The following is a 27,044-nucleotide window of genomic DNA, read 5'->3' on the forward strand; positions in this document are numbered from 1 at the left end:
GATCGGCCGTAGGATTCCCGAAAATCCTCTAACAGTTAGTTATTGTTACTCTATTCCCCTGCCCCAGGCAGCGTTGGTCCGGGTCCAGCTCACACACTCTCGAAGCGGCAATGAAGTGTCGGGCCAGTGCAAGCCAAGAGGAGCCTGGAGTGGTGTTCTTATTGCCATAGGAATTGTTTCTCTGGGAATGGATTTTAAAATAACAGACAAGCCGGAGTGGGAGAGAGGAGAGAGAGATGAAGAGAGAGGAAATTCAGAAAACCATGGGGCATCAGAAGAAGGCCATTCAGCGTGATTTTCAGGAAAACTCTTCCTTTTCCACCCACTCCTACTTCAATTAAAAAGCAAGAACCCCTAAAGGGGGTGGTATCCCTGGTTCTTCTAAACGTGGCCTCCAGAGCTGGCCTGGTGGGACAAGACAGAGACATGGACCTCTCTCCAGCACCCCTCCAAGCAGCAGACCTGCACGGGGGCAGGGGCCGTGGCCTTGGTTTCCAACAGGAGACATATCAAGGCATTTATCTGTTCATGCATTCATTCAACAAGCAGTCACAGAATACTTGATATGTGCAAGCTGGGTGCTAGATGCTAAAATTAGGCGACAAAACCCATGAACACAAGTATTTCACAAAAACAGAGGGTGTGTGAACGCTGTCCCGTGCTGCCTTTTCAAAGTTGAGAAACACGGCAGTCTTTGCAATGTTCCAAGGAGCAAAGCAGCTGGCGCCCAGCATCCCTGGGGCACTGGGAAGGCCCGGAAGCCACGGTTCGCAACCCGCCCCTACCTATCCTGGTCCACAGCAGCCAGGTACTGCCAGCTGCAAGACTGAGAATCCTCTCCCTGTTGCTGCTCCCCACCGCCTCTGCCCAGCTGCAGGTCTCCTGACACTGTTAGCTCACTTCCCTCCTCTGGCTCTTCTCCTTTGCCCCATCTTCCCCCACCAGCAAAGCTGGCACCAGTCCCACTGCGATCCTGACTCAACATAACGCCCAAGCTCCTTAGGGTGGCAGAAAAGCAGCTTTGCATGCAGGCTCTAAAGGTCCAGCCTGCACCCCTACCCCCAGCTGCCTGCGGCCCACGGTCTAGTCCTTCTTAACTCAACTGCACTAACCACATGTCAGGTACTGTCACGCCTCCCAGCCCTTACACGGCTGTTCTGTCCACCCAAAATGCACTGCCTAGTCACCGCTGAGAACACCCTGCGCATCCTACAAGACCCACTTAAAACATGACTCTTCTGGGGAGCCCTCGGCGTACAGACCGATCCACTAGGCCAGTGTTTCCCGACCGATCCACTAAGCCAGTGTTTCCCGAAGTACGAAGCCTGGAACACCATCCATGACCTCCCATGTTGTGAAATCTCCCATCCTCCCCACCTTTGCAAGGCACGTTAGCACACTACACACCACTTGACTACATGTTTTCCTAAGCACTTTATTAACTCATTTAAGCCCTAGAACAACTTTATGAAGTAAATGCTATGAGTGTTCCCATTTTACAAAGGAAAAAACTGAGGTACAAAGACCCAAACTCCCATACACCCTAACTCTCTCAGACAAGTAATTGCTTACATACACGCCCCTTGCCGCCCGCCCCGCTTCACGCGCATTTATGTGACAGCAAACTCCACACTTGTTCCCAGGTCTGCCTGCCCCAGCCAGTCTCTCAGCTCATCAATGGCAGAGGCTAGGTCTGACTTATCAATCACCTCAGTACCCTCGGTGCCAAGTACACAGTAGGTGCTCGACAGTAACTTCTCGAAAGTAAGCCATGAGGGTGCCTGCACAGGTCTCGGGCGGTGCCCCTGCCCTCCCGTTTGAGTCCCCAGCTCCCGCCTGCCCACTGTGAGTCAGTGAAGGCTGAGTAGTCAAATGCCTGGCCTGGGTAAGCTCGCATTCCCCAGAGGCAGCGGTGGGCGGGAGGCAGCGAAGACTCATGCGCTCCTGTCCCGGGTGGGCCGGTCAGGGCTACGCCAGGGCATAAACAGGCAGGAGAAACGATTCCATCTACCGGGAAGGGAAGGGAGGCGGGAAGTAAATTCTCAGTACCCACACCACAAACAGGCACCATACAGGAGGCACAGGGAGCTGCTCGCAGAGAGGCGAACAGAGCGGGCAGTCCAGGGGACTTCCTGCAAACACTGCCCAGCGGCGGTGGAGCCCTGGTATGGGAGAGGCATTTGGGGGTGAGGGAGTGGCATGCCAAGCACCTTAGTGCCACTGAAACAACAAGAGAAAGACTTCGAAGTCCGAGTCTGGAGGACCAGGCGAGGGAACTGGAACAAGCGAGAGGCGAAGAGACCCCTGCATTCCCCCAGGGAGTGGGGTCTCTCGCTGCAGGTCTTAACCTAGAGGGTCTGTGGAATCAATTTTCTGAGTCTTGGCAAGCACTACTTTATGAACTAGATAGAATACAATAAAAAAGAGAGAATCACATATGGTAACAGTAAGCATTATTTTGTGAAACTTGTTTCAGATGTGTATGTATGCATGCGTGGGCAGGCGTTCCCAGTCACCATATAAAAGGTATTTCTTATTATGGGTCATGATGAAAGACTCTCAAAAAACTCTGTTCTCCATGCAGCGCTTCCTAAACCTGGCTGCACCAAAGAAAGCACCTGGAAAGCCATTAAAACACATCTCCAGGCCCTAGACTTCCTGAGTCATGGGTAGGTCTGGAGATCCAATTCTCTTATCTCCCCAGTTTATCCTGATGAGCCCGTCAGTGCTCTGCTGTTTGGGGAATGCTGTCCCTAAAACACGGGAGCCAGACTGGCTAAATAATTTGTGGAGCACAGTGCAAAACAAAAGTGCAGGGCCTCTCATTTAAAAAGCTGGGGAAAATGTGTCATTAAAAGTACTAAACTACATAGCTTTTCCCCTTGCTTCTTAAGACTCTCCCTCTCGACTTGTCCCTTGTATACTGTTTCACACGTGCTCCCTCGAGCACAGGCGCACTGGCGGGCAAGTGCAGACCCTCACAGGCACCTCGCGCCCCTCCCAGCAGCTCGAAGGTGTGCAAGCATGCTTGTGTGCAACCCGTCCCCCCAGCCATGGTACTGAAGCTCGGTGCCCCACCGGTGGCAGGGAAGTGAGGCCAGGCCCTTCCGAAGGGCCCACCATCCTACAGCAGACAGGACACCCTCAAGGGTACGGCCACTTCTGCCTCAAGACACGCTGGAAGCCAGGGTGACAAGAGGCTCTCCCTTGCCTGGTCACCCCGCTGAACACTCTGTGGCACTGCCGGACCAGGGCAGGGACTGCAGCCACCGTGCCCCACTCCAGGATGTCACGGGTGCATGCCCCCAATCCCAACCCTCCCTGAGCCCACACCCAGGCTCTGGCCAGAGGCAGAGGGTAGCAGAGGTCAGAGGGCAGCGGTTGGGGGGCCCAACCTGGGGTGCCAGAGGTGGGGAGCAAGCAGCTGAGAACCCTCCCCAAGGAAGGGGTCGGAGGCAGTGGTAAGAAGCCATGAGAGGTGGCCATGGCACAGGCTGAGGATCAAGTCCCTGAGTAAGCTCCATGGTCCCATCGGACCTCACTGACAAAGCACACATTTAAAGATAAGAGTACTGAGAATTTCAAGATGGCGAGCACAAAGCATTAAATCCCACGCATGGGACCCTGCTTAGCGTTAGGCCCTGGCCCTTGCACTGGTCGAAGGGCCTTGACTGGGGGGCCTGAAGGGAGGAGCAAGACCCGGCGAGGGGGCAGTCGGGGAGGGCAAAGAGGGGAGGGACGGGGCCCAGTGCAGCGGTGTCCTCACATCAGGGGCGGGCCCTTTCCCAAACTGACTCGCCAGAGAGTTTCTAAACGGAAATCAAAAAGCAGTCGCAAGTTCTGACTTCCATGCCATCGCTTCTTAGAACCACCTGAAAGTGGGTAAAAATCCTGAACATCAGGCCAGAATATAGCTGTGTTTTGAAAAGAGCCGAAAAAAATTCCCATGAACAGCCCTGGCGGCTTCCCTCCTGGTGCGCCTTGTCATTTCTAAAAGGGGGGTGTATGTCCGGGACCGCGGCGCGCCCACGCCACAGGGACTGCAGGGCGACCCTGGGTAGGACCCGCATCCGCTCTATATTCACGGCCCTGGTGGGTCCTTGGTGGATGCGATTTGCTTCACTCGACACGACAGGCACAGCCCACCTCTATTTTGAGCTCTGGGCTGGGCCCCAAATGGGCGGGTGAGTGGCATCCCCCTCGGCACTCAGTCTACTGGGGCATGAAGAGCAGTTAAGGTAGAGAAGGTGTGAGAAGAGAACATCTGAACGCAGACAACTTAACTGGGCCACTGTGATGCAGCCTTTATGACTGGGGACATTTGGGAAAAGGTCACCCAACTGGCAAGGATTTGGGGTACACTTGTCCTCACTCCATCCCAAGACCCACTCCACATCTCCCCAGAGGTAGAAGCTTCACAGAACTGCCTTAAATTTGGGCAAGAGGAGCCCCACTCTCTGTGCTGTCTTTTCAAGGGCCCCACCCTGGCCCCCCTCTCGCCACACCCCTCCCCACAGGACAAAGAGACTGTGGGGTCAAGGGAACATGACCCCCAGAACCCACAGGCCCCTTGCAGACCAAGCATAGGTACCCAGGGGTCTGGGATTCCCTTCCCAAACAGCTGAGCCCAAGTGGCAGCTGTTAAGGTGAGTGGAGGAGACAGGGCTGGGGCTAGAGAGTCCACAGGGTACGCATACCAGGGGCGAGGTAGGACAAGAAGGAAAGTGAAGGGTGACTGTCCTTGAGCCACTGAGCCCAGCAAAAAATTCAAGGAAGCCAGTTCTAAATGTGAACTTGGCCCGCTGGGTCATTAGGAGGGTGCATTTGTCAAGGTCAATGACAGAATAAATTTTAACAGTTTGTAAGCCTGATTTATAACTTCTAAATATTTAGACATATAGTATGCGGGCCTTTGTCTGTACCCCGGCCCCAGGCCCCACAAACGTGAGGGGCGGCCCGGGCTTGCAGGTGGTAGAGGCCAGGGAAGTCTCTGCCCACCCCTGCAAGGCCATTTTGACCCAGCACCATTGAACGGCTCCACATGCACCTCGTAGGAAAAAGTGCTGATGGGAACATAAAATGACAGATCCCTTGGTGGGCGATGTGACACTAACAGAATGACATATGCATTTACCTTTCCACTCAGAAAACCCACTTTTAAAAAATGTACACTAAAGATTCATTTGCAAAAAATACAAAATGAATAATGCACAATACCTTCTAATGTGGCATTGTATGTGACAAAAGGTGAGAACAACACAATGTCTCCCAGCAAGGGGCGAGCTGTACAAACGGCAGTCATTCGCAACCCGCAGAACCACGGCGCTGTGAAGACGGATGCAGGCGACAGCAGAGGCTCCGCACACGGGTGGTGCTGACGGCTACACGACACTGTGAGTGTGTTTACTACCACTGACCTGTCCACTGAAAGATGACTAAGATGGTAACTTTGGTTACATGTACTTTAACCACAATTTTTTAAATCGAGAAAAAAATATGAATGCAGAAGGTCCCTATGCCCTGATATAGAGCAGCCTTCACAGAACATAGATAGTAAAGCAAAAAAATGCAAGTGCAGGACAGTATAACTAGTACCCTACTTCTGCGTAAGAAAAGGAGGAGGTAGGCACACACATGCTTCCACTCGCAAAAAGAAACAAGCAAAACACAGCTACCTACAAATAGTAGGTAATTGTAAAATTGTTTATACAAGTATTCCAGTAATTAAATGAAAAAGAAATGTCAGCATTAGACTAGAACCATTTTGCAGCCCTTAATGAAATAATGTTGTAGACAGAGATCATCAACACATCACAAGAAGAAGCAATGGCCAGACATTGCGGGATTCCTGAGATGCTTCTTGATGGCAGAATACTACACAACCAAAGAGGTAATTTTGACAAAATAATAATAATAGAGGGAGATGAGGAGAAGGAGGAGGAAGGGAGGGAAAGGATCCAATCAAGCCTCTCTATCCAACTTGTAGTTTTCTGGAAACACTGAGGACAGAAGAACCTGTTAACAGGCACCATGAGAATATAGTGAACAAGGAAAACTCTATCAGGCCTAGTTTCTTCAATTACTAAATTGCAAGGAAAAGAAAGAGAGAGAGAAGTAAACCTATAGACAGTGGTGCTCTGGTGAATGCTTAACATCTAGCTCTCCAGGAAAAGGCCTACTATCCTTCCATATTAGTCACCCCGGGCTGCCGTAACAAAATACCATAGACATTTATTTCTCAGATCTGGAGGCTAGGCCGTCCAAAGCAAAGGTCCTAGCAGATTCCATTCCCAGTGAGGACTCTCTTCCTGGCTTGGAGGAGGCTACCTCCTCTCCGTGCCTTAGCAGAGCAGAGGGAAAAAAGGGGAGGGGGGTCTCTTTGTTCTTTCTTCCTTTTCATATTAAGATATTAATCCCATCATAAGGCCCCACCCTCCTGAACTCATCTAAACCTAATCACCTCCCAAGGGCCCCACTACCAAACGCCATCACATTGGGGGTAAGGCTTCAATATACGAATTCTGAGGCAGTACAACATTCGCTTTATAACCCAGTCTGATATGCTATGATAAACTGGACCTCTTACAAAGCCTCTTGCTCCCCCCTAAAAGTGATATTAAATCTAATCAAACCTTTACATCTAATCTCTGATATAAAAGAAATACAGAGAGTAGAATATCAAATTAATTACACCACTTTGAAACAATCAGCCAAACGTAGAACACGGACCTCTCTTCAGGACAACTGGCCTTCTTCCAGTAAGCCAACGTCATGAGGGAAGAAGCATTCCTTTTCCGGAGAGAGGACGCTTCTACATTAAAAGAGACTACGGAGACACGACAACTACTAAGTGGACCTTACTTAAGATCCAGATTTTAACAAACTAACAATAATGAAATTTTTTTTGGACAATTGAACAATATGAATGTAAATTGGATTGTAGATCCAATAATAAGCAATAAGAAGTAAGAGTAGTAGTAGCAGTAGAAGGGAATGACTGGGAGTTGGTTAAGTGTGGTAATGGCACGGTCCAGTGGTAAGGAATCAGGTGTATATGAGTATTACCAGTGAAATGAACACTGGGTCTGGGATTTGCTTTAAGATACTACACACACACACACACACACACACACACACAAACACACAAAAGGAGTAAGTATTTAGGAGTGGGGTGAAATAAGGGTGGCAAATATAATGGTTGGCAAATCCCAGTGAGGGCACTTGAGGGTTCATTTTACTCTCTACTTGTGTATAGGCTTGAAAATATCCATTGAAAAAAATTTAAATACAGTATATTTAAATGTCTCCAAATCAAAATGTTTGGTTTCAGAGAGAGCAATGGTTCTGTCTGATTTTTGTCTTGCAGGGGACATCTGGCAGTGTCTGGAGACATTTTTGGTCGTCACATCGGGAGGTGGAGCGAGCTACCGGCATTCAGTAGGGTGGAGGCCACGGCTGCTGCTGAACATTCCACAACGCGCAGGGCAGCCCCGCAGCACAGGACTATCCAGTCCACATATCAAGGTTGCTGAGCTGAGATACCTTGAGATAAAGGTAAGCAGAGTGTTCTACGTGCTCATGGAGGGCACCTAACTCATCGGCAAAAGGCATTCCAAGCAAATGAAAAAGCATAGGCAGAGAAAGAAAACCATGAGAAAAATAACTAATGTGGTGTAGCTGGTGCAGAGAGACAGAAGATGAGCTTTTGAAAAAGTCTTTACATGTAATGCTGGAGAGGGTGGATTTTATCATGAAGGCCAGGGCTGCAAATACATCACGGCTGCCTCCGCTTTCCTGTCCCACACTCATAGTGACATCACTTGACTGTCCTGGTCCTCTTCCCCACTGAGCCCAGACTCTACCTCAGAATCCTTCTTAACACACTAATCGGGGCAGTTCCTATCAATCAGTGAGACTTGACCTAAGAGTTAAAACCTGTCCGCCAAGCTGATGTAGGAGATGGTGGGCCACCAAAGGGTTTTAAGCAGGGTAAAGGCCTCCATGGCAACTGAGAAAGGTCCATTCATCGGGCAGCAATGTGGAGAAGGAAGAGTCATCTTTACAGAACTAAAGCAGATCTCATCAGACAGCGGCTAGGTCAGCACTGCCGATGAGCAATCGCTTTGCTAAAACAGACTGATAGCCCTCCAGCCCGTCCACAGAAAGCTGAAGGTCCTCTGGGGGGCCCTTCCAGGCAGCTGGGGGAGAAGGTCGGGAGGACAGGAAGTTGAGGGTGTCAGCAAGGTTGAGGCTGGATTGGAAAGGCCATAAAGTCAGGACCGGAGTGAGCAAAGAAGGTCAGCCATGTGAGCGAGGGAGAGAGAGGTAAAGACAAAAAGGCTTAAGGTCAGAATTTAAGATATTGAGGTCTCAGTTCCTGCAGGGGAGCAAGGGTCAAGGGAGGCCAAGGAAAGTGGGTGAGTGCCCTGGCTGGTGTGGCTCAATGTACTGAGCACAGGTTGGTGAACTGAAAGTTTGCCGGTTTGATTCCTTAGTCAGGGCACATGCCTGGGTTGCAGCCAGGTCCCCGGTTGGGGGCGTGGGAGACGCAACCAAGAGGTGTTTCTCTCACACATCGATGTTTCTCTCCCTCTCTCCCCTCTCTCTAAAAATAAATAAACACAAAATTTTGTAAGTGTTTAAAAAAAAAAGAAAGTGGGTGATGGAAAAAGAAAGCGGGGGAGGGAAAGGCGTAGAACACCAGGCATTGGTCACACACCTGAACATCTGAGTGCCCAAACTAATGGCGGAATGGGTAGGGAGGGAGTGGGCAGACTCCAAGAGTGTGGTAAGAATCACAGGGTCACACAGTTAAAGGACAGGCATGGGACAGTGATTCAGGGGAAACTGTTACTCATTCGTTAGTATCAGCACCATGAAAGGTGTGACCTGGAGTGAGAGCACCCAGCACACCTAGATGAACTGCAGGAGCAGCCAGTCAGCTGGGCTGGAGGGAGAAGGGTGGCCTGCTGCAAGAAGGGCCGGAGGGCGGCTGTAGCAGCTGGAGAAGGGCCTGCACTGTGGCCAGACAACTTGGATCTTCTGATCACAGTGAGTGTGGCTGAGGGGACAGGGCCAGGAGGAATGAGTCAGATCTGCAAACCCAGCATCTGTTCACCCCTTGCTGCTCCCCACGCCTTGTACACATGCCCTCCCAGCGAGCCTCACACCCTGAGTCTTGGTTCCCATGGAGTACTCATCAGGAAATGGGCCCAGGGAGGTTAAGGAATATATGCAAGTTCACATGATTAATTAGGGGCAGAGCCAGACACCCCCACCCCTCTGGGGTGGGAGCAGCAGTGGCCCTGCAGAGAGGCCCTGCCCCGGGTCCTGCGCTCAAGAGGACCCTGCTCTTCCCTCCTTTCACTGTGTGCCCCGCATGAAACGACAAGTCTGCGGGGCCAAGAGGAAGTACATACCCAATCCCCTGCTTCTTTCTAGACCCAGCTCTTGGGGGCTCAGGTTCCCCACCCAAATGCCCCCAAGCCCAAATCCAAGGCCATTTCTCCCAAGCCATCCTTCCAAGGCTAAGGAGTGTGGACTGAACTTGGACATGCAGGGTCAGGGGCCTGTAAGCCTGTGCATAACCCTCACAGTATGAGAGGAACCCTGGGTAAAAGATGGGCCAGGGCCAGCCCTCTCCCTCGACATCTTCCAGGGCAGAATTCTAAGGCATCTAAGCGCTCCTCGTTGGGACCTAGCCTTCCAAGTCATTGTGAAGGTATGCTCATCAAGGCTGGAGAGAACCTACTTAACCTACTTGTTTGACCATCATTAGATAGTTAGCCCTACAGTAGGTGACTTCCATTTGTCCTTGGGGCTCAGGCCCTGTACCGGAGTAAGTGGTTTATGCCATGAGTGCCGCTCTTCAGGAGAGAAGCAAGAAGCAACCCTGTCCTTTGTCCCCTGGCCCACCAACCCGCTCTCCGGACACATTCATTCCCAGCTCTGTGGAAATCGGGCAGGTCCCACAGCTCTTCTGATTTCTCTTAGAAGAGTACTCTCTAAGAATCAATATTAAAACTTCATCTTTTATCTAAATTAAAACTTCTCCCTCCTCCACCTGGGAGATGTGCACCACAGAAGGGGTACAGGCCCTCCTCTGGTCTTACACCCGCGCCCTGAGCGCTGATCACCTCCTGCTGCTTTGGCCCCTTTCAGGTTGGATACGGAGAAGAGGAGGGGACAACAGACAAGATCCTTAATAAATCTTGTGGGAGGGAGAGAGGGAAGAGAGTGAGATTTGCATACTTTAAATAAAGAACGTCACTCATGTATTCTCTCTCCTGGGTTAGAATGGAAGAACCGGGGCCCCCGGGGCAGGGAGTTGGGGGCTCAGGCCCTAGTGCAGCCCTCCCCACAGCTGATGTTGCATTTCCCTTCAGCTTTTATCTGGCATCCGAAGGACTCTGAAAGATTCCACTGGAAACAGCCCTCTGAGGAATTGGGGTCTTTTTCTTTTTGCCAAAATAGCTTAAACAAAAGGCTTCCGATGTAGGTGATGAGAGCAGAGCACTCCTGAGTAAGGCAAGATGTCCCCAACAAATGTCAGACCCAGACACCTGGCTAGGAGGGTAGACACACACGCACACACACATGCACGCTCACATACACTAGAACCATGTCCAAAAATCAGATACCAACAGGAGCAATACCATGAAATAAAGGAAGACTCTTTGTCAAAAACAATTCTGTTGCTTTGCCTGTCAACTGAGACAAAGCCACTATAAACAAACGCACAAAGCCAAAGCTGTGAAGTGGACCATTCTAAATGCTGTCCCCAAGCCCTCTGCTTCTGAGGTTCCTGAATTTCAAGGACACGGGTCACCTGTGACTATGAGACACAGGAATAGGGGCTACAAGGCCAGCTGAAGCCTGCAATGCCCACACTGGGCTTTGCGTGGAAGGGCTCAGTTACACTCTGGAGCATCAGTCTCAAGATCTGGAACCTGCCCCATGCCTCCTTAACACCTACTAGTATCCTATTTGTGAATCTATTTTCCACAAATTCATCCAGATCCTCCCTGAACCTAATTATACCTTCTCCCTGCTCCCATCCTGATGGAAAGAGTTCTGGAAGATCACCACATTTGTTTGGGCCTGTTTTTATTTGTGCTAAGACAATCCCTTCCAAATTTCTGCAGAGATCCCCAAGTTCCAGCTCACCAAACACCAGGGCCCCCACCTCAATTCACTCATTCTCTTCATGGACTTCACCTTTAGCCCCTCTCAGAGTATATATTCCAGGCTGCAGGAGCCTTTTTTTTTTCCTTCCACAGTATTTAATTACAAAAGTAATGCATGAATATACACTCCTTGTAAAACATGCAAACAAGGCGCAGGCAGAGGAAAAAAAATCCAAGTTCTCTTTTACTCTCTCCCTTCCCCCAGCCCAGCCCTAGGTCTCTCCATATAGGTAACCATGGAAAATGGTTTCTTACAAACTTTTTTCCCAGGCACTTATATACCTAGACAAAGATCAGAGATTTTTTTCATAAATGAAATCATGCTATATATATATCATTCTGCATCATGAAAAGCTTATCTTTCAGACTCTTCTCATACGGAATTGTGCAGAAGCCACGCTAATGTGGGTGTTTGGAGAATAGAAGCTTTGGGTAAGTATTTCCAAACAGAATGGGGGAAAATAAAATTGCATGCAAGGTTTTCCAGAAGCATTTTTATAAGCTCTTCTGAGTCTCGCCTTATCCAGCCACTAAGTGTATGTTCTTCCCAGCACAAAATATCCCCGTCTCATTCCCATAAGACAGTGCCAGAATTCATCCTTGTCGCCCTCCCAGGATTGGTAAATACCAGGGGGAGAAAAGACCTAGGGTCTGCTTCTTGCCTTCCTCCAGAGCAATAAGCAGAATGGTGCCAGAAAGCACAAGAGGTCAGTCCTGAGTTGCCACTGAGTTGGGGTCCTCTCTCCGGGCCTCAGTTTCCTCGATTAAAGCAAAGATAATACTCCAGTATTTAACCCTGGAATGGTTTTAGGATCAAAAGAGATGGATGCTTCGAGTGCAGGTTGTGCGTTCCAGAGAAGTACTACAGCCGTATGAGTAATAAATAGTAATAAATGGGGGAAAGCTAATTTCTAGTGAGTTGCGCAAAGTAGGCGTTTGGCAACTTTTACTTGCGTGCTTACGGTACGTTTTCTAAGAGCATTCAACCTCCGCGCGAGGAGACCCTGCCTTAACCTTCGCGGGGGTGGCCAGGGCGCCACCTGCCGGCAGAGGAGGAGGCAGCCGTGGGTCCAGGCACCGCGGGCTCTGTGACCCGGCCGCGTCTCAGACCCAACGCGGATCCGTTCGATCCGAGCCGGTTCCACGTCTCCAAGTGCCTTGACGGCCGCAGCCGAGGCTCTTCCGCAGACCTAGCCCCCAAAACCGGACAGAATTGCTCCTCCAGTGCCCCTGGGCAGCCCGCAGGAGAGGCGGGGGACCTGGACGAGCGGCCTTGGCAACCCGGGAACCTGCTGCCCAACACAAAGCCGCGGTCGCGCAGGTGAGCGAGGCGGCGCCACGTGAGCCGGTGTACGTCCAGGGACTGAGCCATCCAGCCCCGGCCAGCCAACGGCCGCCTCCCCCTGGCCCTGCCTCAGGTTTCAGCCACCTCCACCCGAAGCCGGGAGCACAAGGGGAGGAGGATGGGAGAGCAAGGAAAAGAGGAGAGGGTGGGCCCCGCACCTTATAGTCTCTCGGTCCCGCGCCTCCAGCCCCCACTGTCTTTATCCTCAGGCATCCACCGCCCCGCGTCCCCAGTCTCCATACTTCCACCGCCCGGCGCCCCCAGACCCCGACGCCCCGCTCCCCCAACCCCCACGGTCCTTGTCTGCAGCCCCTGACCACCCAGCGTCCCCTGCCCCCAGTCCTCGACTGCCCGGCGCCCCCAGGCCCCACCGGCCTCGATACTCACCGGCGACCCCCGTAGCCGCTGCCGGGGGAGCCGGCGCCCGGCTCGGGGTAGCCGTGCTGCTGCAGGGCTGCCGCCGGGAAGGGGTAGAGAAAGCCGGTGCCCAGCGCCGACCCGCAGAGGCAGCAGCACGCCCAGGGCAGAAGCAGAGCCAGCTTCATCTTGCGCGGCCGCCTGCGGGGACCCGCAGCCCCAGGCGGGAGGACAGTGGGGAGCACACCAGCGGCGGGACCGAACGCCCTGCCCCCGCCCGGAGAGGAGCGAGGGAGCCGGCGAGCGGAGCCCGGGTCCGAGCCGAAAGTGTCTGGGGGGCGCCCACGCCTCTCCGGGGCCGCCTTTTAAAATTCAGTGAGGTGGGCTCTACGCCGTCAAAGGGGGCGTGGGGCTTTCTCATTAACCCTCGGCGGCCCGGGGCCCAGGAGGCGGCAGTCGCCGCAGAGCTGGGGTCGAACTCCGCTGGAAGCCCCAGAAGCCGAAAAGCCCTGAAAACCAGACCTTGCGCCGGGGTCCCCACACACACACTCAAGAACTGTCCCAAGCAAACCCTCTCCGGGTCCGCAAATGCTTGTGGAGCACCCACTCCTTGCCTGGCAATTTCACCTGGGAAAATTGTTTAAATCCCCACAATACTGCTCTTAGGCTCTCTCCATTTTTCAGAGGTGGAAACTGAGGCTCAAAAACATTAAGCCAGAAAAATACACGCTCCCACTCCAGGGTTCTTTGGACCAAAGCATTGCACACCCAGTCTCCCCCTTTCACCTTCAGCCCTTACCTCCAGAGCTCTCTCTTCCTGTGAGAAGTAGCTGGGAAGGAGGGAAGCTTTCAGTTTGGGTGAGGACTGGTCCCTAGAATCTCAGATGAATGAGGCATCCAGTCTAGAAAGATGCTAGGGAAGGTGTAATAAATACATTCTCATCTTTTACACATGAGCTGGGCTGCAGGATCCCCACAGCACTTTACCCTGCCTAAGAGACAGATGCCACTTGAGACCCATCCTGGGCCTCCTTCCCCAAGCTGGGAGTCTTTTTCTGGTTCTCCCAAAAGCATCCGAGGGGCTGGCAGAGGCCCTGAGGCTGGCTCTGCCCCTGCTAACAGTGGAACAGTCTATAAAATACCTGGAGGACTGGAAAGAAGGCATCAAATATTGAAGTGCGTAATGGGCTGCAACACTGCATTGGCTTTTGCCTTCTTGTTTGCATATTCCAATATGTACCCCCGGCGTACACATCCCAGGACATCATACCCAGCCCACTCCACCCTCTCCCCAAACTACTCATCCTTAGCAATTCAGTTCCTTCAAATCCTGCCGGAGCCTTTTCAGTGGCACTGCCACACTTCCCAAGTCCAGAGTCTCCATCTAGGAATCAGGATGGGTAGAGCCTATGTCAGAGTGGACAGCCCCCTAATGGAAAACATGACTTGGACTTAGGACCACTTCCTTCTTCTCGCTCTTCATCCCTTTCTCAAGGCCTAAAAGATCTGGAGAATTTGGGTTATCAAGGGATTTTCAATGCCTCCCCCAGAAAGAATCTGAACTGTGCTCCTTGGGCTGTTGGCCAATGTACAATAAATGATGAGGTCATCTCCCTGACCCAGGAATTTGTAAGCATTCTGTCTTCCTCCTTCCCCTCCTTTACTTGCATAATGAGATCTTAAAGACCAGAAAATTCCATGTTGCTTTGAATTGGCTTCATGCTGCAGACATTACAGTAAGGGAACAAGGAGTTTGTTCTTATCTTAAATTCATTTTTCCAATGCCAGGGGGTGCACCCAAGCTAGAAGGACCAAGGAGAAGAAGGGAGAACACTGCTCCCTATATCACGGGATTCTCTGAGAACAGAAAGCTCTAGGAAAAGAATGAATACCTCCCAGAAACTTCAAGACTGAGGCAGCTGTCCCAGTTTGGTCCTCCTCTTCACACCAGGACACTAAGTTCATTCTGGCCCCATGAACATGTACCAAGAAATATCTGTGTGTCCAGCATTGCGCCAGGCGCAGTGAAGGCTCTTAGAGAAGCAAATAACATAGTTCTCACCCTCAAGGTGCTTATACTATTCTTTAGGAAGGCATGAAAATGGCCTTTATTCTTTTCAAAGTCAGCAGGCAGTATGGACAAATGGTCTGCAAACAAGAGGTGGTTCCATTTAGATGGTGAGGGATAAAAGACGAAGATCCATGAAATCAAGAGATGTGCTATTACCCACATTACCCAGACCAAGAAGTCCCAGGTCAGCTCCTGACTCCCCCACTAACTTACAGAGGGACCTCGAGTAAACAATGAAGAATGGATTGGCTTGTCTCCGAAGACCTCTCCAGTTCTGACCTGCTGTAACTCTCCTTTCCCTTCATCCTCCACTCCTGTCTCCAAGGCCATGGTGGATATACCCAACCTTACTAACCGGTCTCTCCCGTGGGCAAGATTTTCAGCTGCAGCACCCGCAACACAGCCACAGGAGCCAAGAAGAATGGAGAACGATCCCGTGGCGTCACACTATAAACTTCCCCACCATCCCCCAGACCAGCTGGCAGATCCCAACTCTAAGTGCCAGCTGTGTGACTTTGGACAAGTTATTTAACCTCTCGGAGCAACCTCATCTGTAAAATCATCATCATAATAATAACAACAACGCCACCTATACAACAGATTAGTTAAAAAGAATTCAGTGAATTAGTCACATCAAGTACTTGGAAGAGTGCGCCTGACACATTGTAATGCTCAATGAGCTTAATTATGCTTATTGAATATTTGCAAGGCTTTGATGAGGGATAGAATTAAAGAACACACCTTTTTCAAACCCCCAGGGTTGGGGCAGCCAGTCGGTTCGTACCTGGAAGTGCTGAGAGATTTCTCAAAAGACTTGGAGCCCCAGGACAACCTGAAACCTCCTCACTCCGTGGTCAATAATTTAAAACAAAACATTTTAAATTAGATACTGTACTGAAATGTTACTGAGTAGGGTGCACCATTTATATTATTTTTCAACGTAAGACACACATGTGGTGGGCAGCAAGAGTGGGGAAGTTTGAGCAGCCCTGAAAAAACTGGCGCAGCTGCACCCTGGGAAGGCCTGTCGCTTTTTCAAACGTTCGCATCCCTGGCTGGCCTCTGAGCAGCCCTCCACACAGTGCTTGTCTCTACGTTTCAAACTATGCCCTCCGCACTCCTAAATACATGTTCAAATCTCAGTAGAGGCGGAAACCATTGTTCCCAAGAGCCCAAGAAAGTGAGAACTGAAGGCATGGAGCTGGGAACCCTGTTGCAGAGCTGGTACCTTCTTCCCCAATTCCTTGGTGACTTTTACTGATCGCCTAACCCAGAAACCTCGATAAAACAAACGCTGGACAAATAAGAATTGGGTGTGTTTCACTAAACTCTTACTTCCTCAAACACAGACAGATAGGCATTCTCAAAATCCTGATCTTCCAGATAAGAAGATGAGAGAAAAAGTGATTTTTCTAGGATCCTGTGCTCTCTCCTTTCTGTAAGTTCAAAGGCACCTTCAAACTGGGGTTGTTTCTACAAAGAGGGATCAGATTTCTTGGTGGAAGAAGACAAACCCACCCTCCATCACCACCAGAGACTTGGGCTCCTCTGCAACTATGTTTCCAGGCCTTTCTGATAAGAAAAGATCAGTCAGCATCCTCTTCAGCAGACAAAAAGCAGATCTTTGCTTCTGCTGAAGTCAGCAGAGAGAGCCACTGAACAAAGAAGTAAATACTCATCAAGCTGGAGCCAAGGTAAATATTGACCTTCTGGCATGATAAATCCTCCTGTTAATCTAAAACAGAAATCCCCCCCGCCTCCCGGTTACCCTACAGGACATGGATTCTGCAGCTCCCCTAGAAGTTCAGGGAGGCAATGTAGGAACAGAGTGATTTTCATACTGATTTCTCTAGCAGCCCATGTTCCCAGCTGTTCTGATGCCAGGGCTGTACAGAAATGGGCTGGAGTTGAATCAAGGTAGTGGGAAGGTCACAACAGAAGGGCTTCTTTGTTTTGTTCCAAACGTGTGCTTGACCAGGGCAAAATATGAACAGAACATGGATATTTCAGAGAATTGACCCTGAATTTTCTTTACGTAGACACCCCCACAGTTCCGCCCAGTCCCCATAAAAGGGAACGCTTCTTTGCTCAGCTTACTTACAAGTGTAAGCCTGCCTGTTTGTCCAAACGCTGCCAGTGAAATAGACATTCAGAAGACAGCAAAATAGGTAGCTATTACAAAACAGCCCATAATCTTACACAGAAGTTTTTTTGAAAAAAACAAAACAAGTACTGAAAGCAAAACCTAAAAAGTGTGGAGTGTGCCCAATTGCCCACGCTGAAAGCCCAGCTAAAATGTGGTGATAAGAAGTTTGACTGCTGGCTAATGCAGCCACAGCTAAACAAATGCCTCCCTAGGAGCTTAATGAGATTACTTGGTGATAAATGATGAAAGAGGATATCTTAGTCTGCTCAGGCTGCTATAACAGCATACAATTAATTGGGGAACTATAAACAACAGAAATTTATTTCTCTCAGTTCTGGAGACTGGAAGTCTGAGATCAAGCCACCAGCAGATTAAATGTCAGGTGGCAGCCTGCTTCCCAGTTCAGAGACAGCTACCTTTTCACAGTGTCCTTTCATGGTGGAAGGGGCAAGCGAGCTCTCTGGAGTCCCTTTTATAAGGGCACTAATCACATCCAAGAGGGCTCCACCCCCATGACCTAATTACCTCCCAAAGTCCTGACCCTCTAATGCCATCGCTTTGGGGGTTAGGATCTCAACATATGCACTTGGGGTCCGGGGACACACAAACATTCAGTCCATTACAGGGGACTAAAGCCATAGAATAAAGAGGCAGCAGTACCCGGGGGTTTTACAATGATGACCTCACAAGTTTTACACTGGCACAGGTATGAAGGCAGTAGGGGGTTCAAACAATGAATCACATCATGATGTCCCACCCAAAAGTGCCCCAAGCTGAGGGTTTGTAGTGAGGGATCTGACCAGGACTCCCCCCACCCAGCTCTCCACAGCCCCTCCACTGCCCAGGTCTGCAATTCAGCGCTCGGAGCTCCCACCACAGAGTTGATAAAATGGGCCGTCAGTGAGTGAAGAGGACAGCTGCCGCAGCAGGCAGGGGCCGTGGGACGAGAGGGATGTTGGACTTAGAAAAGGAAAGACGAGGCTTAAGTGATCCAACTTTCCTGAGCCATGCAGGAAAAAAATTACACTTGTCTGAGCCCCAAGGATGAATTGGGAGCCAGTGGATGAAAGATGTCAACTGAATATAAGGCAGAACTTTGTAATAGGTTGGACTGAGCAGCATGGCGGCAGGGGCGGAGGGTGGCAAGGGGTGAGTTCGCCACCACTAGAGGGATGCAAGCAGAGAGTGGGGTAACAACTGGTAGAAATGTTGTAATTAAGCAGAAAGTGCCACCGACGGCCCCTCGACTGTGATTCTAGACCCTTAAGTCAAGAAAGGGACAAACAACTGTAGAATTTCCCCCAAAAAGGCATGAATAAGGATTGTAGACTCTACTGGTGCTCACCAACGTCTGGATCTTCCATCCACTGTGGACACAGAGAAAACCCCCCTCAGAAACCTCCTTTGCTGCTGGGCAGAGCCATGGGACTAGCTCAGGCCAATGGACTAGGCGCAGAAAGAACCTGTGCCCCGACTGAGCCAAAGAGAGAAGAGGGAGTATGGGTTCTCCAAGGCCTCTTAGCTCCTGTCACAGCAAACCTTCCCTGGGCTGGACCCTTGTCAGCCTGGATCCCTGAGTACAGAAGGTAACTCCTGCACCCACTTCACCCTCTAACTAGCACTGGACATCTTTGGTTTTGAGATGTCAGTTTCATCACAGCGTCACATATGCACGGTTTTGAGGCTTGGTGCAAAGGGGTCTTTTGCCCTGCAGAAGCTGTCATAGAACGACCTCATGAGGGCGAGGCTGGAACTTTTGATGCTTATCCATCTGCATTTTTGCACAACCTTGATCATTTCCCAGCTGTGTCTTTTCATTCTCACTGAGCAAACTCTCATCCATGACACACCAAACTGCACAGGCCCTGATGGTGCCAGTCAGGTTAGACATAATTTTGCCCCCACTTGGACTTGCAGGATCCTTAGGAAGGGTGTAAATAGACATTGTCCCTGCTGCCATTATGATCCAAAGTTAACAGCTCAGAAGAGCGAGTGGAGGCTGAGAGTCTGGTGGTACTTTGAGCAGGAGCATGGCAAAGGGACAAAGGCAGGATTATGTGCTGTGTAGAAAGAACTGCAGAGGGGAATAATTGATGAGGACCCCCCAACACACCTGTGCACGCACCAGGCACACGCATGCACCTGCAGGCACAAATGAGAGCTTGAGAGAGGCCATCTCCCAAAGGAGCTGCCCAGGTGAGTGAGGGTTCTCTACGTTGCGATGCAATCTCTCCCCTGACATCTTCCCCCTCTACCCCTGACTCCAGAATCTCATTCTCGCCCCCAGCTCCACCCGGAAGTCCAGGGTTCATGCAAAACCCACGAGAAGTGGTTGTTTGTGGGACTTTGGGGGCCAGGCTCAGGCTGAAGGTGGCATCAGGGAGTCAAGATCCAGAATCTCATTCTCGCCCCCAGCTCCACCCGGAAGTCCAGGGTTCATGCAAAACCCACGAGAAGTGGTTGTTTGTGGGACTTTGGGGGCCAGGCTCAGGCTGAAGGTGGCATCAGGGAGTCAAGAAGGTGGCATCCAGAGTCAGAGAGCTGAGTGGGGTGCGGGTTACAGACTCGGGGAGCAAAATCAAAGGTGTGTGCAAAAGACAGGTGGGACAGGGAACCAGCCCTCAACCTGGGTGACCACCAGCTGGGTAGTGCTGCTGCCACTGCTTGGTCCTGTTGTTCTGAATGTCCCCACCCTCTTTGGGAGCTCTAGGCTGTTTCCATGGATATCTGCGTCCTCATCTCCCAGAGCCTTCAAACTCAGCAGGTTAAGAGCTGGACTTCATTCCAGGGTCACTGCCTGCTCACACTTGTGTAAATTAAGGAAAGGTGCCCCCATTTTTTGGATGGACACAGCTCCGGGCAGGCTGGGCCCATAGAGCCCAGGCTGGACGTCAGCACCCACTCACTCCTCTGCAGAGACGAACAGGGTATCATCAGCCCTGTGGGCCAACCCTCACCCCACACGGGCTTCTCCACCACACTCCCACCACCCAGAATGAAATCCAGCCCCCTCTGCCCCATATCTGACGGAGTCTACAAGTCCGGTCCCTTCTAGGTAAATGCTAGATCCTCTCCCTGTACATTCCCTCCCCTGCCAGCTCTCACAGCTGCTGCCAAGGTGCCTGTTCCACCTGGCTTTTGTCAGGTCCTCTATGGGCTTTTGGAGTAACTCCCCAAAAGGTGCCCTGGCCCCCTGTGTCCCCTCCCTCTACCCTTTCTTCTGTGTGGCTGCCAGAAAGTTCTTCCCAAATTACAATATGATCCCTTCACTCTTGGAAACAGACCTCTGCTGGCTCCCCATCCTCATCTCCTGGACTGGGCACATACATCCTCTATCATCTTTTTCTGGCCTGTCTCCCTGCCGATCCTCCCCGCCTCAAACACACACATTCCTCTCTCACCCTCTCCCTTTCCCTATGCCCTCTCCCCATGATCTAGCCACAGAGCAACACTGGGAAGCCCTCAATGAGCCGAGAACTTCCCCATTGCCATAGCTGCACAGGCTGCTTCCTCTGTATAGAATGCTCTTTGCCAGAGACTGAATGTTTCTGTTCCCTCCCACTCCATAATCCATATGTTGACATCCTAATCCCTAATATGACGATATTAGGTGGTATGGCCTTTGGGAGGTGTTTAGGTCACGAAGGTAGAGCCCTCCTGAGTGGGGTCGGTGCCTTTATAAAAGAGACCCCACAGAGCTCCCTCCCCGCTTCTGCCCTAACAAGGGGATGGATGCCTATGAACCAGGAAGCAGGTGCTCAGCAAATCACATCTCCTGGCACCTTGATTTGGGACTTCCCAACCTCCAGAACCATGTGAAATAAACTTTTGTTGTTTATAAGTCCCCCGGTCTGTGGTGTTCTGCTATGGCAGCCCTAACAAACTAAGACACCCTTCCCCTCTGGTCCTGCCTCCTCTCGGTGAGCCTTCTTCAGGGTCCAGCTCTTCACCAACCCCTCCAACAGGATTAATGCCCACTCTGTGCTCCCAGAGATCTTTCCACAACCTTCCATGTTGACCCACCTCCCCTTGCCATGCTTACTTCTTAACACTTTTGCCATCTTCCCCACAACGTGTTGCACACATCAGAACCAAAGGTAATTTCCCGCTCCTCATGCCTCCCTGGACATGGAGATGACCCCAGTCAAAGCTTAGTAACTACGACCTGGATATCTGAGTAAATCAGTGAACTATTCAGTTCATTCCCCCAAGACTCCAGAAAGAGGAGAGCCAGGGCCAAACTGCCCTCCCAAGGGGTGGCACCTAGAAGACATCCATGAAAGTGTTGGGTCCTGAGCAACACAATTGTGCTTCTTATTTCTTGGTATGTGACAAAGCAAAAGAGAGACCCACAAATGAAAATGTCAAGTGAGTCCAGGCCAAAGGAGGAACTTGCCGTTCATTCTGAGAGGGACTGGTGCCTGCCCTGCTCACATCTCTATCCAAAATTATTGAATTTAGCACTTAAGAAAGAATTGTCAGGTGTGATCATCAAACCAAAAGTGTTCGGGTAGCCTCATAAATATCAGCTCACCATCATCTTATAAGGCCTTACCATGGAGGGCTTTGTTGTACATAATCTAAAACACCCCTGCGCTCCTCAGAAGGCATGTTTTGCTGAAAACCAGACAGGGAGGCAGGCCATATTCTCTAAGGGGCAGCTCTGATACCAAGGCCCAGAAGAAAGAGAGGGAATGAAAGGTTGTTCCACTTGATAAAACCTTTTTGCAATTTACTATTATGAAGCATCTGTTTGAAGTTGAAGCAAGTTCTAGATAAGCCCTTCATTGAGAAACCGGGAAGAAAAGGGAGAGGAGGAGGGGAGAGAAAGCAGTCAGAATGGAACTCTGATTAGAGCCATTAATTAAGACCATGAAAGTCCTGTGGATTTTCCTTTGATTGGAAAAATGGAGGACTGCGGAATTAAAGGCTTTGGAGGGAAATCTTTTCATGCTAAAAGAGCCAAAAATTATCTCAAGGATTTTGAAATCAAGGCATTATTAAAGCTAAGGTGTTGGTTGTAACCAGAAGACCCTGTCAGTTTAATGAAAATCTTATGGGGATGAGGAGGACAAAGTAAGCAGCCCATTTTGTTTCAAGGCCCCGTGCAGCTGTCTGATTCCGCTCTCTCGAAGGCCCTTTCAGCATGGTGTGTGTGTGCTCTCCCGCGGCCCCCGAGGGCCTTCGCCTTGGGGAAGCGGCCCCATAGGCCAGAACACGCCTCCTGGTGCCACCCAGAGGCCGCTACGCATTTGTGCAGGTGTCGTGCTCGGGGTGCGATGCCCTCGTGGTCCTGCCGGGGTCTGTCCCTGGTCTTCCTCCGCGGCCCCCAGGCTCTTCGGCAAGCATTCGGGTCCAACAGGGGCCCAGCTTAACCACTTTCGATGGGGTGCTTTGAACAACTTTCTTAACCTCAGTTAAGAAAACTTCAGTTTCCTTCTCTTTCTGTAAGGTGGAAAGAATGTTCTCCCTTAGGGTCACTAGAAAAATTCATCCTAGAAAAATACATACAAGGTCAGAAAAGGACCTGGCCTGTAGAAGCTCAAGATGTGTTAATTCACTTCCTCTCTGCAACCCATCCCTAAGTGGTAGCTTTCAGAAAAGACGGTTTCGGAATGCAGATTATGTCATTCCCTTCCGGGCCTTTCCAGAGGGTGCCAAGCATATGGATTTAACCTCACTTTGAGCCTGACACTCAGGCCAAAATGCCCTCTTGGCCTTATCCTTTGTCCCAGCTGCTCTCCCTCTAACACCTGCAATGGCTCCCTGTTGTCTACAGAATAAAGTCTAAACTCTCCTTGGCCTGGCAGTCAAAGCCCTTCACCACCTGGCCCCAACTACCTTTCTAAAATTATCTCCCACTGCTCCCTTTTACATACATCAATCTCAGAGCCGCCATGAAAGCAAGCCCTTACAGGGTTGGGAGATTGCAGCAGCTAAGATGCGGCTGCCCAGGACTCAGTGCCCAGGACCGAGAGTCAAGCGCCACAGTTTCTGTCCTGAGGAGTTGGGAAGACAGATAAGCGAACCCACAGGTAGAAGCAGTATGACACCTGCTGACACAGGAATATGCACGGGATGTTTAGGAAGAGCCAGGAGAGGAACCAACTGCTAGATCAGCCTCTGGGGGTCACAGAGGTCTCAGAAGAGACCTCTGGGGGTCACAGAGGTCTCAGAAGAGACCTCTGTGAGCTAAGTGTTAGGAATGAGTAGGAGTTCACCAGAGACAAAATGAGGAGGGTGTCAGAAGGGGGACGAGCCACAGCAGGGAGTGGCACAGCGGGCGGCCGGGCAGAGAGGATGTGGGCGAGGACAAAAAATGACGCCATGTGGCCGGACTGTCAGGGGCGCATCGTTAGGGGCTTAAGAGGCCAAAGGTGCCCCATTTGCAGGGGATGGAGTTCCTCTGAAACAAGAAATAATCAGATTTTTATTTTGGGAACATTCCTCTGGATGCAGAAAGGAAAGTAAACAGGAGCAAGGAGCTGCAAAAGCCTGTTCAGAGGCTCTTGCAGAGAAGTGTTAAGAGCAAAACTTAAAGATTAGTAGAGATGGTGATGAGGGAACAGATCAGAGAGGATCCACAGCACTTGCTGACCAGTCAGACCTGCAGCAGCACGTGCCGCAGCCACTGGCGCCTGTGGCCCCCGAGCGCTTGGGATGCTGCTGGCACAAGGGGAGATGTGCTGTAGGTATAGCACACACACCAGGTTTTGAAGAGGTAGTTCCAAAATTAAAAACAAAGTAAAATGTCTCACTAATAACTTTCATATTTCTTCTATGTGGAAATGATCATACCTTTACATATCAAGCCAAATAAAATTGTTAGGATTTTCTTTAATTCTCTTAAATGTTTTTAATGTGGCTATTAGGAAATTCAAAATCTCATCTAAAACTTACATTATATTTCTACTGGGCGATGCTGGCTTTGCAGGACCACGAAGTGGGGAGGAGTGGTCTAGGAGAACTGTGGGTCCCCACCCAGGAGACAGAGTGATAATAATGGTGGTAACGTGTGGGCACACACAGCCCCAGCTTCCTGGATGCCGATCCTGTCCCAAGCACCTTAACTGTATACTCTGTTATTCCTCCCAACAATCTAATGAGATGGATGCCATTATTATCCCCATTTTACAGATGGGGAAATTAAGGCACAAAGAGGTCATGGGCAGAGCTGAGATTTGGGCCCAGGCAGACTGACTCCAGGGTCTGTGCCCTTAGTACAAATACTGCCCACCTCTAGAAATGCCATGATCCAAGCCTGGGAACAGGGAAGCAGGCTGGCCAAGTAGAAAAAAGGAACTCATTTGGAGATGCGTTGAATGTGGAGCCTCTAGGATATCCAAGGAGATTTTGTTGTGGGGAGGTCGCTGAAGGGACAGACCGAGAGCTCAGGAGGCAAATCCATGCTGAAGACAGAGACTGTGAAGTCATGGAGCTGATCGTGAGGAGCCCAGGAGGGAACCCAGCCAGACTACTACCCACTCAGCCTGCCCTGCGCTCCTTCCCATCTCCCTCACCCTCTGATCTCCCACCCGCAACATATATAGGATCATCAATTCATTGATTCATTTGACAAATATTTATTGAGTGCCTAGAACATACCAGGCACTTAACTGTAAGAATTTTTTCATCATAGCAGGAGAATCGTTTGAAAGAAAAGCCGTAACAAAACAGGTGAAGTTGAGGGAGGAAGAGATTTCTCTACCTCACATAAAACTGTTGGAAAGGAATATACCATGTGTTCAGTGAACGGGACAAACCAAGGCCCTACTATCAGGACACTTATGTTCTGCTCAGGAGTTCTGGCAATAAACAAGAAAACAATAGGAATTCCATTTTTAAATGTCAGGTGTCACGAGGGAGGGAGCGCCGCTTTAGACTGAGAGGTGGGCGGTGGCCTCTGTGAAGAGGTGACACTGAAGTAAACTTTAATGCTTTGAGGGAGCGCAAAAAAAGTATTAACCCAAAGAGAAAAAACTTGGGTTTTGAAAAAGTACAATCATGGATAAAACAAATGTGCAATGTGTGGTCAAAAAAGATCCTCCCAAAATCACTGCAAGTGGGCCCTCCAGATATTATGTGCCTCACAATGTGATTTAATAGGACAATTTAAGAAGAATTTGTGTCTAAAAAAAAAATGGAACCTCAGTCTAATGAAGCCTCTACATCTAACCATGAATATGTAGGAAGTACAGGAGAGAGAGAAACAAATTAAACAATGCCAGAAGGAAGCAATCAGCCGAGTCCGAACGCAGGACATTCTCTGAGCCAGTTGACCTGGTTTCTCCAAACATCAATGGCGTGAAGGAAAAAAAAAAGAAGAAGGTGAGCTGTTATAAATTAAAAGAGACTTACCAAATGAATTGGATTGGATCCTGGAGTAGAAAAAGGACATTGGTGGAAAAACTGATGAAATATGAATAAATTCTGAAATTCAGTTAATAGTAGTATACCAATACTAATTTACTTTTGACAAATGCACTATTGTTGTGTAAGATATTAACATGAGGGAAAACTGGATGGAGGTACCCAGGAACTCAGTATTAACTTTGTAACTTTTCTGTAAGTCTAAAACTATTACAAAATTAAAAGGTAATCTTAAAAAGTTAGATTTTAAAAGTGTAACAGCCAGATACAATGGGTGGCCTTTGTTTGGACCCTGGTTTGAACAAATCAATAGTAAAACCATCTTAAAGACAATCAGGGAAATTTGAATATGGATTTCAATTCCAATTTCCAATCAGGGAAATTTGGATATTGGATGATATTAAGGAACTGTTGTTCATTTTATTAGGTGTGATAATGACATGGTGGTTACGCTTTTTTAAAAGCCCCTATCTGTTAAACACATGTATGTCCTGGTGAAATGGCATGATGCCTGGGACTTGCTGTAAAATGCTCCAGGAAAAAAAAGCGATGAGGGTAGATAAAATGAGACTGAAAATGGGTGATAATTGTTGAAACGGATGATGGGTATGTATTTTTAAATTGTCTGTATTAACAAGTTAAGAAGAAGGAGGAGGAGGGAAGAGAGGAGGAGGAAGAGGAAGGAAGGGAAGGAGGGGAAGGAAGTCTGTGTGCACCCTTCCCTGTCAAGGGGTTTAGTGGCTTCCCTCTGAGGTGGAATCTGGTCATCAGCTTGCTTTGTTTCCCTGATTAAAGCTCACCGCCAAGTCACCAAGTGACATGCTTTCCACCATAATGACGGCACCCCTGAGGTAGCGGCACAGGGCAGTGCCGGGGACTTGGGTCCTGGCGTCCCGCCTGGCAGTCTTCATTCAAATCCTGGAGGGCCTCAGAAAGGTTAGGCTCTGTGCCTTGGCTCTACCTTCTCTACTACAAGGTAATAACAGTACTTACCTATTAGGTTGTTGAGACTTTTAAATGAGTTGGCATGTGCACAGTGCTTCAAGTTGGGTGTAGCACTAAGTAAGGACTCAACATATATAACCTGATTTCACCACCATGAACACAGACAGTTCTCCCCTCATCCCTGAGATGCCTCACGTTCCCCATTCACTACAACTTGGTGGCCAAAGCATTCCTGCCTCTTGCTTTCCAGCCTCTCCTTGGCTTCATAACATATCCCATATGAATGTTACAAATCGCCTCAAGTCATTTGGCCAGAACTGTGCCTTTTAGTTTTCACATGCTCCTAATTTTCAAATTAAATTCTCTTGTTTTCATGGTCTTTGTCACAAACAATTTGATTAATCCCCTTCACCATTTTGGGAGCCTTCAGTTGGGTCAAAGAGATCTTTTTTCAAATAAGAACTTGCCAAACCTCTCAGGCTTCTTTATAACTGGCTGATGACAGAATCAATGTGACGTTGATCCTCAATGCCCCGTGCCCCGGGGGCCCTCATGTCTACCTGTTCTGTGGCACTGGGTAGGTTCTCCTGCCGTTGAAGTAAAAGGAAGCACGCCTTTATGATC

General features: G+C 49.8%; 1 protein-coding gene across 1 annotated transcript in view; it reads right to left on the reverse strand.

Moving 5' to 3' along the window:
• The window catches only part of COL26A1 (collagen type XXVI alpha 1 chain), a 177,248-nt gene extending 164,172 nt beyond the window's left edge, over nt 1-13,076 (reverse strand). The window contains exon 1 of the mRNA XM_054589277.1: nt 12,919-13,076. Coding sequence (XP_054445252.1) covers nt 12,919-13,076 — 158 coding nt within the window. The remainder of the gene's footprint in view (nt 1-12,918) is intronic.
• Between the last annotated feature and the right edge of the window lie 13,968 nt (nt 13,077-27,044).

This window comes from Pteronotus mesoamericanus, unplaced genomic scaffold (assembly GCF_021234165.1).
Source record: "Pteronotus mesoamericanus isolate MK-2021 breed Mesoamerican mustached bat unplaced genomic scaffold, CSHL_Meso_final scaffold_167, whole genome shotgun sequence".
Taxonomy (NCBI): domain Eukaryota; kingdom Metazoa; phylum Chordata; class Mammalia; order Chiroptera; family Mormoopidae; genus Pteronotus; species Pteronotus mesoamericanus.